Here is a 15460-nt window from a genome sequence, read left to right as displayed (position 1 = left end):
GTTTTTTAAATGTGCTATAACTTATCGCAGGAATGTTATATTTTGGAAATCATTTTTGAGACTTATTCGTAATAAATCATTATTAAATTTATCAATCATACCCTCCACCACCATAAGTGGTGAATGAGGGTATATATAAGTTTGTCATTCCGTGTGTAACATTGAGAAATATTCATCTGCGACCCAACAAAGTATATATATTATTGATCCATATGAAATTCTAAGTCGATTGAGCCATGTCCGTCTGTCTGTCCGTCTGTGTAAAACACGCTCACGTCCAAAATACGCAAACAAACTTAGTAGAGTTGCAAGAAAAATTGTTTTATTGTCCTAAGCAGTTTGGTATTGAAAATCAGCGAAATCGGTACAGTGGAACCAAAGTTATGAATTAAAATGTGGGACAACCTCAAAAAAAATTGATAATTTTCACATATTTTTGGACATTTTATGTAAATATATTGCAGCTAATATCATAAAATTTTGCACTCGTTACTTTTATGATAAAAGGAGTAACTCTGGTGAAAATTATAATAATCGGTCCAAGATTTCTCCTAGCCAACATACAAATTTCTTCCCGAAATATGGTTCTATGGTATATAAATGCCTACAGAATAGGAATATCCATATAAAATTCAGCAAAAATAAGTTTCGTGGTAAAAAAAATTATATTACAAAATTGTTCGTGGATCGGCCCATATTTGACCATAGCCCCCATATAAAGTACACTTCCGAAAATCTCTTAAATAAGCATAATTCTCTTAATAATGTCGCTATCAAGTTCAAATTCGACATAAATAATCCCCATATATACCAAAATCGCTGTACCTAATTCTATGAAGAATCGTACTACAGGATTTTTTAAATATTGGTCCACTCTTGTTAATATCGTTGTTTATATGAAATTCTACAAAAATAGCCCTTAAATACTTCGGACCATAATAGGTCATAGCATCCATATATTAAACCAAAATAGTACACAGATCAGTAATTTGTATTCAAAAATCATAATACTGAATTTTGTGAATATTGGTCCATAATTGGCCACAGCTCTCATATAAATACATAAAAATCACGTAAAAATATTTTATGACAATCGAATCATAATAGGTCATAGCTCCCACATAAGTCCCACAACCAAATATTTTGAAATTTGTCTAAATATATTTGTATACCCTTTTTTATACTCTGTTTCTTCACTTGAGGTTAAAAGGGAAAAATGTTGATCCAAACGTATTAACTAATTATTAAGTATATAAATTGTTAAATTTCATACGTTCTAATAGGAATTTCAGTTATAAATTGCTGAATTAGATACAATTTTTTGTACATTTGAAATAAAATATCTTCTGCGTAAACTATTATTTCTAACAATTGTTATATTATTTCAGTTGTTATACCATCATATTTTGGTGGAGGGTATTTAAGATTCGGCACGGCCGAATATAGTACTCTTACTTGTTTTTGTAATTGTTTTATTTTTTTTTGTAAAATATAGCATATACTAATCTAATCATTTCATGTTATCGTTGTTGTGTATTACTAACAAAACCACAAACGATATTCTCATTGCAAATTTCTATTACGGTTTCAGGATATTTCTACAGACGGTTCACCCAAGAAAGACAAAAAGAAGAAGAAGGGCCTTAGAACTCCATCATTTTTAAAGAAGAAGAAGGAGAAAAAGAAGGTCGAAGCCTAAATTTTCTTTGATCTTGAGAAGCACGATATTTTTAAGTGAAAGATAAAACTGATCATTAATATGAACTAATGGAAAAAAATATTAGAAGAAAATGGAGTTGAAAATATCAAGAGAGAAATATAAAAATAATTATCCATCGAGATAAGTTATCTTTTTAAGGTCATAAATGTGCAAATTAATTTTGTTATTTTTATTTACAAACAACCAAGTGCAAGCTAAATATTGAAAAAATAAGAGGCATTTTAAAAACAAAAATATTAAGGAAGAAAAACTGCAGTTCGAATTGTTATTATGAATTACTTCTTTTATCTTAATGACGAATGGTATAAAAAACCTTAATACATCTAATATAATATTTTTTTATAAATAAATTTGAAAACTAGGACTACAAAGTAAAAATCATTAAAATATAAAATAAAAAATACAAGTATGTATAGAAAATAAATTTATATTTATACCTTAAATTTTACAGAAAATATTTATGTATTTAATTAAAATAAAAATTTATATAAAATTATGTAAAACGCAAACGAAGGAAAAGTGAAAAATTTAAAAAAATAACATTTTATACATATGAACGTACATACATTTGGATATACATACATACATATGTACGCATTCATGTATATTTGGTAAATTTTAAGCAGGTTGCATATTGTTGTATGATGTATAGTGAATGTGGAATTATTAAATTCCATGTCTACAAAGGTTGTTTTCTAAAACACTTTAAAAAAAAATTATTTGTCATATTTTTTCCATTTATAGTTCATAAGCATTTAAAATATTTCCTAATCTTACAAACACATATAATAATTTGTTTTTATGTTGCATTTCTCGCAAAGTCAGCATAAAAAGTGTGAATTCATTCAATCACGCAAATTTGAATTAATTCTTCAGCTATTAGTTTTAAATATAACCATAAATTAAAATTGTTTCAATGGTTTTCACTGATATGCAACCTGTTTTAATTTGCTAACTAGTTTTTTCAAATATACATTAAATAAAATATAACACCGATCGAAATTTTAAGCTTTTAAAAATGACAAATACTTGACACAACTTTTCCTTTTTTTTTTAAGTAAAATTTATTAAATTCATAATGATTCGATGTATGAACATTTCAAATGTATAGTGTTTATGAAGTAAGTTTATAGAAACTTTGATATACACACATAAATATTTCTATTAATCACATGTTTACATACATATTTATATACATACATATGTTATTAATATATTAATTTAGAGAACATTGCTATAAAAGTATATACGAATCCGTGTTCGAAATGAAATGTGCACGACACCCACTGTGTACAGTTGAAGAAAAATCGGGCAAATCAACTGATCGATATTATTATGTGTAAAGCAACGGTTACGTGAAATATTTTTGATATAATTGTTATAACTACTTTATATGTAACAATTGGCTTGTTCGCAAATGCATCACTGCGCTGCATCTGATGCACAGTGCGTTCTAAAATGCAAAACACTACAAATGACTTGAGTTCTAAAAAGCAACAGTGAAACAGATGATGCGCAAAAACCATGAAACAAGCATCACCAAAATGGCTGATGCATTGTCTGTGCATCAGCATCGCAAACTAATTACAGATGCGCATCAAATGCAGCGCAGTGATGCATTTCCGAAAAGGCCCAATATCGATCAGGTGATTTGTTAGGGTGCAATACGGTAGTGCTAAACCGGGCTGATATTTTATAAATCGCTAAGGTACCGTACCGTCGTACATAATGATTTTCTTTAAATGTTTGCTTGCGAACGTGAAAACAAATGCGAAGCCTAAAGTGAATTCTTTATTTACTACAATTGTTTTTTTTTTTTTTGTAATTATACGTTTTATAAAAGCAGCATTTCACTTATTTCATTTTCTTTTAATGATAAAAAAATAGTGGCGAATTCAATATTTTAAATTATATTTATTATTACAATTTTTATTTATAATATCTATAATTTTAATCATTTGTTTTTGATTTTAGTTTAAAAATACTCTTGGCAACTCATACACATAATTATGCATATATATTTTTGTTTTATTAATATATTTAGACCATACACTAATATATATTTTTATTAAGGCTTTTAATTGTATTTCAACAAAAAAACAAATAAAAAATGTGTATGTACATGTATGTAAGAAATCTAACATTATACTACTGTATTAAAATTTACAACAAAATATACACTTACAAAATTCACTAAACACAATTTATAAAATATTAATTTTTTTAAGAAATTGTAATTTGTTTATTTTTCTTTATTCGCCTTAGATAAAACTCATCATCATTATGCAAAGGTAAAAAATAATATTTAAAAACATATATACTGCCATAGCATGTAAAAGTAAAAACATATAAAAAAATACATACTAGTAAATACTTACTTACATACATACATATACAAAATGGAAAATAGCCATTCATTACTATTTTTTCTATTCAAATAAATGAATGTGAAAATAGCACCTAAACCCGAAAAAATAAGAATTCACATTAAATAATTTGAATTATAAAAACATTTCTAAATAACTGCTTTTTATTATTAATAAAAACAAAAATGCAAAATATATGTGTTAAAACAATGACATTTTTATTCATATAAATAATCACCCATATCGTGGTTGGCGTAAACGTCATACGCCTACGACAGTTTCGTACTAGATTAAAGATAAAATGCAAACTTGTTCTTTAATCTAGTACGAAACTGTCGTAGGCGTAAGACGTTTACGCCAACCACGATAAGGGTGAATATGTACTAGTTTTACTAATATCAGTGCACCGAGACCATGTGATCATTGGACACTAACAGGACCGTTTCATACTAGATCAGCGAAGCGCGTTCATATTGTTGAGAATACGAACATTTTCGTAAATTTTACATGTACACAACCGGAATGTAAACAATAGAGAGTAATATAGAGTAAAAATACAAATATTTCAATCAGTTGCTTGATGTTGTTGCGGATATTTTATTTTTTACCCATATACATACATACACACAAACTACAATTTCACTTATTGCGCTTCGCTGTACAGTCGCAAAGTGGGTCTGGGTTGATTAACAACTCGCGCGTCATTGTAATTTTTTTTTAAGTACAATCAGGCCCGTTTTCGTTTTTTTGCCTTCGACAATTTTGGGTCTCACTCTGGCACGTGTGATGTAAGGCTTCGTATAACGGTTCCTGTTATACGTCGTTTGCACCAACCGCGTGTCCTTTAATTTTACAACAAGGTTTAAGCGTTCCAGCTTCCTATATGAAGATATAGGTCGACTAGGGACCAACTTAAATCGACATGGGACAACCTGGCAATTTAAGAATCTTGTGGATCCGCCATTACAATTTAAATTCCAAAAAAAAAAACGTCTACTCCAACCGCGACAATGGTGAATACCAAGTAAAAACGACTACGACATTGGCACTCGTAATAAGGTTTAATATTTACGAACGTTCGTACAATTTTTACGAATTCGGTAATTTTCGGAATCGAAATACAGAATAACCGCCTGTATACATTTTGACAAATATCTTTTTAAATAAAATTTTATTTGAAAAATCTCTACTAAATTTAATTACTGTAATTTTTTAAGACATCACTGTTACTATCATAGTATGAAATATAGTAAAGGTAAACGTTTTATAGGGTATCGATTTCAAGCATTCCACTAACGCACAGCATAGACTATAAATTACACTAGTTTACAAGGTTTTTGCTCATGAATTGAAACATATGGGGATGTATGTATTTAGGTCTTCCAACTTCGGAAAAAATATTTTAAAAAATCCTGGACGTCAAACTTTTGAGATATTTCTTAAAAACGAAACATATAAAAATGTACATTAAATTAGGACAAAAAAATTAAAAGTGAAGTGTTTTAGTCTTTTGTTTATAATTATTTTCATTTGTCTCCCTCACGAGACTCCAACAGTAGTCTCCTAGCATATTCTGATTCCAAAAACCTTGATAATTAACATCGAAAAACTTCAAATCTTGATGGGAATGCTCTCCATGTTCGTCACTCATGTGTCCGAGGTTTTCCGGGATAAAATCCACATGAGAATGTAAATAGTAAATTTTGAGGGACATATTTACGCCCATCAGTTCAAAATTATGTAATAAATTCGCAACAATATCTCTGTAATTTTGACTTTTATTATTCCCCAAATATTCTTAAACAACAGGTTTAAAAGAATTCCATGCTGCTTTTTCAACATCGGTTAATAGACACTCAAATTTGGTATCACCCAAAATTTTTCTTATTTGAGGACCCACAAATATCCCTTCTTTTAATTTAGCCAAAGAAAGACTCGGGAACACACTGCATAAATATTGAAATGCTGGTTTTGTCTTATCTAAAGCTTTTACGAAATTTTTTAAAGTAAATAAGCATTTTGCAGTGTTTGTGTTATAGGAAAACCTCGATTTGACTGAATAATTTTTCCGAAAATAAAACAAAAATGGTCTTTTACATTTTACATTTTCTATAAGATATTTTAAAATAGTTTTTACTTTAGAGTTTTGTACTTAATAGCGATTTATTAACGTTTATCTACAGGAAAGATGTCCTTTTAAACAGTATTTATTTTTTTCTCGTTAATTTTTGTTGGAATTTGTCAAAATAATACAACTCTGAAAGTATCTGGTAGCTTCTCCAGAGTGTTGAGTACCCAAAAACGATGTAAATACTTAAATACCACAATTAGGTACACTACAGTATGCATTAGTAGTACTCAGGGCAGGTGAAAAATAAAAACCCATATATCTCAAAATTTTGACGTATAGGTGGGAAACAAAAAATGTTCAATTAACTAGCGTCCGTAGCTCTTCTCAAAAATATAAGTTTCATTCCATGAGCAAACAAAAATGTTTGATTTGTAAACTAGTGTTATTAATTAAAAAAATATTGCGGAATTTTTTATTCACAATTGGGCTGTATGTATTTCTGATTTTATTAAAACAAAAGTAAAGTTTTTGGTACAGAAATTGATTAAAATTTGTATAAATACAAAGAAATGTCAATTCTACTTTGAAAACTGAAAGTGGTTTCATTCCGAAAGAAAATTTCGTTTTACTTTGTCTGAAGATGCAAAATGCAGAATTCCACTTTCGATCGGAATGGAATTGTGTGACAGGCACATCCAAATGACTGTAGAATAGGCGAGTTATTGCCTGAATTGTTTTTTATTTATCAACTAGTATTGGCAAGAGGGGAAACGGTATCTTGGAATGAATTTAAGAATATGTATAAGCTCTGTATGCTATTTTATATTATTGTCTATCGAGGTAATCCTATTTCTTGCTTATATTTCAGCCATTTGTGGTCCGATTTAAAATAGCAATCGATATATTTAAACATACAGACGACTTATCTTAAATCGTTAATAACTTTGTAAATACATACTAGATTTTTATTAAATGTTTAATAACATTAAACAAAAATTGTGCGAATCGAATTAAACATAACTCCACTCAACTTAAATAATAATTGTCTATTGATAGTGATTTCATAAATGATATTAGTACATGCAACATGATCAAAAAATAAAATCTTCCACCAGTGTTACAAAAACAATGTTCAAACAATTAACCAAGACGAGGAAATCGATCGATGGCTTAATATAGAAAGGTCCTATCACGTTTTTTTTACAAAATCGGGTTTTTTACATATTCTGGTAGACAAAACTCAAATAGACCTCCCTTAAAAAATTCAGTTTCCTACGTTGACGAATAACAGATTTACAGTAATTATAAAAAAAGCCCTAACTCATTTAAAAAATCGTTTAAAAGAAAAACCCCTAACTCATTTAAAGTTGAATGCATATTTTTTGGTTTATATTAAAACAAACTACTTTTCTAAAAATATTATTGAGTTTTTTCCTTCTGTAAAGTAACTAAAAGTTGAGATACAACCTTTCTATATTAAGCCATCGATATGAGGAGCCGCAGAACAATAGGTACTTTTTTGCTCATTTAAAATTTTTGGGAAATTAAGTTTTATTTATTTCGCCCCTTAATTGCAATAACGACAACATGTTGAGAATAAAGAAAAAACAAAAAATAATAAGTGAAATATGTAATAAAAAAAATTATTCTCTTCATTCGACACTAGCCAAAACCGAAAACCGGTCAACCGGTTTTTTCATCTTTGTAAACTCCATCGGTTTCGGTTTTTTGACAAACCGGTTTTTATAACACGGTTAACCGGTTTTAATGAAATATATTTTCTAAAGCTCAATCAAACAAATTCATAAAAACTTTGATACAATTTTTAAAAATATTGATTTATTTTATAGAAATTATAGCATTTGACAATATTTCGTAAAAGATATAAAATAATTGCATAAAGATAGAGCTTTAAAAATTCTAAATAAAAATTTAATATAAACCGGAAACCGGTTTTTCATATTTGCCGGTTTTTTGGACACTATTCGACACACTCATCAACCTCACCCTGGAAACATTTTTGTAAATCACTTCGTGATTGATGAGAAAACACCATTCACTATCAAAAAGTGACATCAAGCATGCTAAAAATCAAAATGTTGATTTTTCATCAAGCGCGTTGTCGGTGTCACACATACAAACACATTTTCACTAATTCACGAACTAGTGATTTTACCCATCATTTAGGGTGGGAGCTAGTTACTTCAATAGCGACGTGACTAGTCATTTTAACACGGGCATGTCCTAGGCAGGGGGTCAATTGTCTCTTTTTGATTACAATGGGACTGTAATAGCTGGTCCAAAGTAGACAACGCATTGGATTCACATACTGGTTACATAGCGTCAGTTACCATACTAGCTTTGTAACTGGTTACTTGATCAGCTACTTGACTAGTTATTTTAACATGTGCATGTTCTAAGCAGGGGGTTATTGACCCTTTTGATTACAATGTGACTATCTGATAGCTGATTGAAAGTAGTCAACGCAGTACACCATTAGTTTACTAAGAGATCAACACAATTTGTATAAAGCCAGTTTGTACGAATTACTCACAAAACGTTTAAAGTGACTACACTCCAGATTACTTAGAGACAATTAAGTGTCAATTGTCTTCACGCTAGATTACTTGGGATGTATAAAGTAACCAATTGTCTTCTCTCTGCACTACAAAGTGCACACACGTGTCAAATGACCAAAATATATAAATTGGAGTCAGCCAAGTGATAAGACATTTGTGACATTTACTGTCTTTAAGGGATACATTGACTACTTGCTTAACTGCTGGGTATTGAAATATAAAAGCTTTGACAGACGATAGAACCCAAGGTGTATTTAACAAGGTGACAGCAGTGGCGAATTGAAATAAATACAGGCGAATTCACTTATTTTTTATATATAGAGTTGGACGTACGGGCGAATATTTTTTATATATGTAGTTTGACATTTGTGCGTGCTATTTCTATAATCAGCTGTCACAAAGTATACAGAGGCGACACGACAAAAAAAATATATTTGTCTCTTTCGCTCGAAACAATTTCAACTGGTTTGGTTTTGTGCTTATTTATATAGTTGTTTGTTTTAACGCACTCTCTGTATTAAACCGCAAATTTGTTTTCTCTTTCTATCGAAACAATTTCAAAAAAAGCTGATTTTAGTGTTTTTGAACTGTCAAATTTGACGCCTCTGTATACTTTGTGCAGCTGTGCTGCCGATGGCACCTTATTAAATGCACCTTGATAGAACCAAACAAACGAAAAAAAGTATTCAGCTGTTTGACTGACTACATCAAGGTGCATTTAATAAGGTGCCATCGACAGCACAGCTGATTATAGAATTAGCACGCAAAAATGTCAAACTACATATATAAAAAATATCCGCTAGTACGCCCGTATGTCAAACTCTATATATAAAAAATAAATGAATTCGCCTGTATTTATTTCAATTCGCCACTGCTGTCACCTTGTTAAATACGCCTTGGAATTCGGCTTGGACACCAACAAGGCGAATTTATACAAGGTGGAGTCAGTCAAACAGCTGATAACTTTTTTTTCGCTTATTGGTTCTAACAATTATCAAAGCTTGTTTTCATATTTAAATATTTATTTTTTACATAAATAAGTAAAGCCATCAATATTCAATTATCTACACTATATTAAGTTTTAATACTTATTTGTTTAATTTTTCGTTTTTGTTTTTTGACATTTGTTAAGACCAATTGTTGTTTTTGTAGAACTGCCACCACCTTGTATGAATTCGGCATGGACACCACCTTTTAGGTAATGCGCCTTGAACAAAATAAATTGGAAAATAATCAGCTGTGTGAATGACATCACTTTGTAAATCCGCCTTGCAACATAATTCAATTTAATATTTCGGATTGCATTTATTATATGTTAATAAAAAATATAAATAATTTAAAAAATGGCTGCCGTAACAGATCAAGAATGGTCGGAATATAAAGTAAGTCATTAAATTATACAAACATATTTATGATTAAACTATAGTCAATTGTTGTTTTAAATGATTTTTATTTACATACATACATATGTATGTATATTTGTATAAACTCAGGATTTTTATTTCTAACTCCCAGTAACACGAAGTCTGGTTATGTGTTAACTAATAGTTATACTGACAGTTTTCATACAAAAATAATATTAAACGACAATATAATTATTAGTTAGCACCTAACCAGACTTCGTGTTAAATGGTAAGTAATACGTTTATATTTAGGCTTAATGGCTTTGTATTCTATACTGAATAAAAGTAAAGCAAATAAAATATAGTTGTTTTTACATCGTTTTAGGATAAATTTAACAAAAACTACGCTGATGAAGAAGATAAAATGCGTCGTGATATATTTGTAAAAACCAAGTCAAGAATAGAAGAACATAACAGAAAATATGAAAAAGGTGAAGTTACTTATAGTATGGCTATTAACCATTTAGCTGATTGTACTTCCGACGAGATGTCAAGGCGCTGCGGTAAACGAGTTGCTCCACCCCCTCCACAATCATAAATGTCGTCTTTTTTGTTTTAATTATTTTCTGTATAAATAGATTTCCTGATTTTTGTTTTTTAATGATTGTATGGAATTATTGTTTTATAAACCTTTGATAAAATAAAAAATTGATTATGAATAAACGGGTAGTGTATATTACAACTCTTCAATTATTGTGAATTATGATCCAATGTGTAACGATTCCTAATGGTTATGATAGATTGGAAACGGGACTACCTTTAAATTCGGCAGTGCTCATCGTATGGGTAGGTATGTTGGGTGAATTCCAATTCCAATCTTTATCAAGACAAAGCATGCAAACGCGTAGTTAAAATTTAAAAATACTTTTTCATACATTTTGTAATATGAAACATCAAAGTTTACACGGTTGCGTTAAGAATCGCTCGACTACATTTTGGAATTCACTCGTTTTGTTCAAAAAAAAAATCCAAACACAAATGTTGTCGATAAAACTCGATTCTTCATCTTCTATTAACAGAATTTATCAACGTCTTATCTCGGGCAGTCCTTCAATGAAAATTTGACTCGCGCAGAACCCTTAAATTGGGGTTTTCTTTAACTTTACGAACAATCCATATCTTATCTGCAGCTGTGAGTCACTGTACATACAAAACATGAAATTAAAATCGGAAAAACTGAATTATTAAAATATTTGGAAATTAACAAAATTAATGGAATCTGAAGAATCTAAAACAAAATCGATCGAAATTGAAACCATTCCGAACGAAATTTGTGACAGTCCTGTATATTCGCGAAGACAAATTTTTTAATTCGCGTAAATGTATATTTTTTTTTTTATTTTATGTATTTTTTTCAATAACCTTTTAAAAAATATTTAAATTAATTTATAAAAAAGTAAATGTAATTTAAAAAAAGAAAAAAATATTTAATTAAAAATATAACTCCACTTAACTCCATGTAATAATCGAATATTGGTAATGATTTTACAAATGACATCAGTACATTTAACATGATAAAAAAAATTAAAACACAGGTGGAAGTGTTACAAATAGTATATAACAAGAAACAATAAACCAATACGCAAATACAGAAGTATAACATTATGTACATATGAGAATATCAAGATAGTATACATCATGATTTTAATGGTACATTCGTATTTATCCTTGTAATACAGCAAAAAACATTTACTATTCTGCAGGTTCAAAATCAGCTTTACGAAATAAATTGAATCTATAGTTTATTCAATAGCAAATTTAATTGTTATTGTATTGTTAGATGGAGAAAGTAGAATATGTACATATTTATATATAAATAGGGGAGTGAAAGTGTCCATTCTAGTATCAACTTTTTGCATTCACCCTTATTCTATATTATGTTATCGATTTCGGAGAAACACATACCATTTTTTGACTCAATATTGACGACGATGTCGACGACGCCAATAGAATAAGGGTGCTTAATTTAATCATAGGCAATCAGCTCGAAATTGTTGATAAGATCGTTTATGTACTCGAAAAATTTTATATTCAAATGCATTACGGATGGCAACCGAACTTCAGTTACGTTGCCAGAGGGCAACCACAAATTTCTAGTTGCCATTTGCCAACAGAAAATGATGCTGCCAGTTGCCATCTGTAATACCTTTTAGGCAACTGAAAACGCAACTGAAGTTCGGTTGCCATCTATAATCGGCTGTGTCAGCCCAATTATGAATAAAAAATTCCGCGGGAGATTGTTCCCCGGGAGTTTTTTCCCATTGAATTTGTATAGGAAAAATGAGAAAAGAGGAAAAACTCCTGGGGAATTTTTATTCATAATTGGGCTAACAATAAATGGCATTTTAATGGCTTTTAATTAATTCAAACACTCCTCGAACCTTCATAATCACTATTACCGGCCTAATTTTAAATCATTAAAAATTTACACTTGTTCTACATTTTAGATTTATTTCATATGTTTATTTCGTTTAATAAATTATTGAATGATAGTTTAGTTAAGAGTTTTACTTGTCGTTTTTGTTACATTTTTAATGAGTTAAATTATAAAAGTTTTTAATTCTTAAGTGCAGAGAAAGATCACCAGTATTACAAAATATTAAAAAGTTTTAAAACGAAATATACGAGAAATTGTTATGTATTTATATTTCTAATCATGATACAACAATATTATTGTATCATGTTTCTAATAAAATTTTAACATGTTTAATAAAAAATTAATTTTAAAACTAATATTAAATTTTATTAATTTAAAAACTAGTAGTACTTTATAATGTGATTATTAATGGATTTTCCATTTTTTATATAAGTAAGGCGAAACAATTGTCTTTATTTAGTTTTTTTCTTATATATTTTTAAATAGCAAAGTATAAATAATTAAAAACATTTGCGTTTTTTCATATACATATATGAAAATATCATAAATTTGTTGTGTAATCCAAAAGTTTGATCAATTTTGTGCGTAGTTAAGAGATTTTATTTTTTTATGAGCTTTACACAAAAAATTTTTGTTTTTTTTTTTTACAAAAATTGCATATTAAAATCACGAGAAGTCAATAGGCTTAATCAGCTTTACGTGGTTTGCGCTTGCGTACTTCACTGGGACTAGGTTTATCACCAGTTTGTTTTTTCTCGGATTTACTTTCACTTTCTGGTTCTTCAGACTCGCTATGTGTTTGTTTTTCATCTTCTGTTGAAGCATTTTCATTATCATCGTCCTCTTCATCAATTGCTTCTTCATCATCATCATCTTCGTCATCTTCATCGTCATTTTGAGGTCTGTCATCTTCAATTTCGTCATTAGCAATGTCCTCAATGTCATTTCGTGAGTTTTCCTTTGATTCTGAAAAACTCTGACGCTGCAGTTTTTTGGGAGGATACAAAAAGTCAACTACACAAACTAACATAAGACCCAATGCTGCTCCCACAAATATTGTTCCAATGGTAAAGAGTGCATATGAACCCCAAGTTGGTAGACCATACTCTTCTTGAAGACGACCATTGAAATCCTTAAATGAATGATGAATATGCTAAAGATTAGTGCCAAGGAATTAATTTTATATTGGTTTTTTTTTAAATTATAACAAATGTCATCAATCAAGACAAGTTTAGATGTTCAATGAGATTATGCATTTTGTATAAGAAATCTTAAAGACCAAAGTTAAATTCATAATAGTTTATACAATATGATTAAAATCGTACCTTTAGGGTATGAGACAATTTAAAAAAGTATGACAAGACAGACATATGTATGGTATCAGGTTTTTTCCATGATGAAATTGGTTCCAACTTAGTCCATTGCTTTTGTCTAACAAAAAACATTAAGGCATCTCCATCGCGGGATCCTCGGTATTGTCGAAATTCACCATCTTTAACACTAATCGAAAAAATATAGGTATATATTAACAGAAATTTATAGATTTCAAAACACCACTTACTGATAAATAGTTGGCAAAGCAGTTACATAAAATCGACCACTAAGTGATGGCGAAGTTGTAACATCAATTTTAGCAACATTTACATTTATTTCTGAAGCTGATGCTGCAAAACGTTCCCATACTGGTGCTAAATTCTTGCAGGCAGGGCACCAAGGTGCGAAGCTGTTAAAGTAAAATGAAATTTTATAAAAATACATACACACATATGTACATACAAAGCTAATCTGGCAACTCGAAGTGATTTTATATCAGAGGTTCGCAAAAATAAATCCTCTCACCAATACACTTACTCTCACCAACACATTCAATTCTTTATTTTATACAGTGCACCTACAAACACACAAATACAAAAACTGAAAAAATAAAGAAAAAGTCATACACCAGTGCTCATGCGTATTCCTAGTTGTCTCGTTGAGTGGACAACGACTACTAAAATGTAAGAGCATAAGAATACGTGTGATTTGATTCTGCACAATTGTGCTATGGGCTGCGCATTACTGTTTTATATTTAATCACATGCCTTAATGTTTAATTTGTGTTTTTTTACTCACAACTCAACCATCCATTCTCCTTTGAACATTTGACGCCAATTGTCTTCATTTAATTCAATTAATGATTGTTGCTTTTGAACAGGTTCTATTTGCAATGATGCCTGCACTTTAGTGACAACAACAAAACAGCTTACAAGAAAAATTGCCAATAACGCCCAAGAGCGTTGCTGCATTTTATTGCTACCTCCGGTTCCCAACTTTTGCATTTTTATTTTTTTTATTAATAAGCTTTATTTTAACACTAATTTCTTGCACAACTTTTGTGAAAAATTTAGTTAACCGGCTTTATATTTTTCAGGTTTATTCTTTTCTTTATATTCAAGAAAACTATGACGAATATAATATGGTTACTGTTTTTTACGGAGCGTAATCGAATGAAATTTCAATAGAGGTGATAGAAATGCATTACAGCGTCAAACAACTATTGAACGGCGTTAAAACGGATTGTAAAATATAATTACCCGACGACGTCTACACAAGAGTAAGTAACACGCATGTTAGTTAGCGTTTACACATGCAAGTAACAGTTGCAAAAACTCAACACATTCATACTTTTGCACTAACACAATCACTATGCATGTGTAAATTTACACATGCATAGTGATTGTGCAAACGTATAAATGTGTTCAGTTACTAGCACTGTTACTTGCATGTGTAAAGGCCAGGTTAACAAAACAATCCGAAGAAATATAAAGAAACTCATAAAAAAATATTTTCATAACTTAATAATACTACGTCATGACAAGCTATATATTTGTTCACTCAGTGTACAATTTTAATTTGTCTCAATGTTATGCTCTTATCCACACGAAACAATATCAAGTCCTATAAC

General features: G+C 29.7%; 3 protein-coding genes across 7 annotated transcripts in view; 2 read left to right on the top strand and 1 right to left on the bottom strand.

Moving 5' to 3' along the window:
* LOC135961765 (protein hu-li tai shao-like) overlaps positions 1-4281 on the top strand; it is a 54195-nt gene extending 49914 nt beyond the window's left edge. For 3 of the 5 annotated variants that reach the window (XM_065513348.1, XM_065513344.1, XM_065513345.1), the window contains one exon: positions 1586-4281. In XM_065513348.1, coding sequence (XP_065369420.1) covers positions 1586-1699 — 114 coding nt within the window. In that variant the 3' untranslated portion in view covers positions 1700-4281. The remainder of the gene's footprint in view (positions 1-1585) is intronic. The other 2 variants (XM_065513349.1, XM_065513347.1) reach the window with 1 other exon arrangement.
* A 5683-nt stretch (positions 4282-9964) lies between these two features.
* On the top strand, positions 9965-10802 carry cer (crammer). The gene is made up of 2 exons (XM_065513148.1): positions 9965-10118; positions 10465-10802. The coding sequence occupies exons 1-2, from the start codon at positions 10080-10082 to the stop codon at positions 10675-10677; spliced, it is 252 nt and encodes an 83-aa protein (XP_065369220.1). The 5' UTR covers positions 9965-10079; the 3' UTR covers positions 10678-10802.
* Positions 10803-12570: 1768 nt separating this feature from the next.
* Positions 12571-14910, bottom strand: LOC135960939 (thioredoxin-related transmembrane protein 1). The gene is made up of 4 exons (XM_065512363.1): positions 14629-14910; positions 14078-14239; positions 13842-14016; positions 12571-13648 (listed from the first exon to the last, which is right to left on the bottom strand). The coding sequence occupies exons 1-4, from the start codon at positions 14832-14834 to the stop codon at positions 13202-13204; spliced, it is 990 nt and encodes a 329-aa protein (XP_065368435.1). The 5' UTR covers positions 14835-14910; the 3' UTR covers positions 12571-13201.
* Positions 14911-15460: the final 550 nt, after the last annotated feature.

Source organism: Calliphora vicina, chromosome 5 (genome assembly GCF_958450345.1).
Source record: "Calliphora vicina chromosome 5, idCalVici1.1, whole genome shotgun sequence".
Taxonomy (NCBI): Eukaryota; Metazoa; Arthropoda; class Insecta; order Diptera; family Calliphoridae; genus Calliphora; species Calliphora vicina.
Note: the sequence above shows the minus strand (reverse complement) of the source record. Positions and strands in the feature narration are given on the sequence as shown.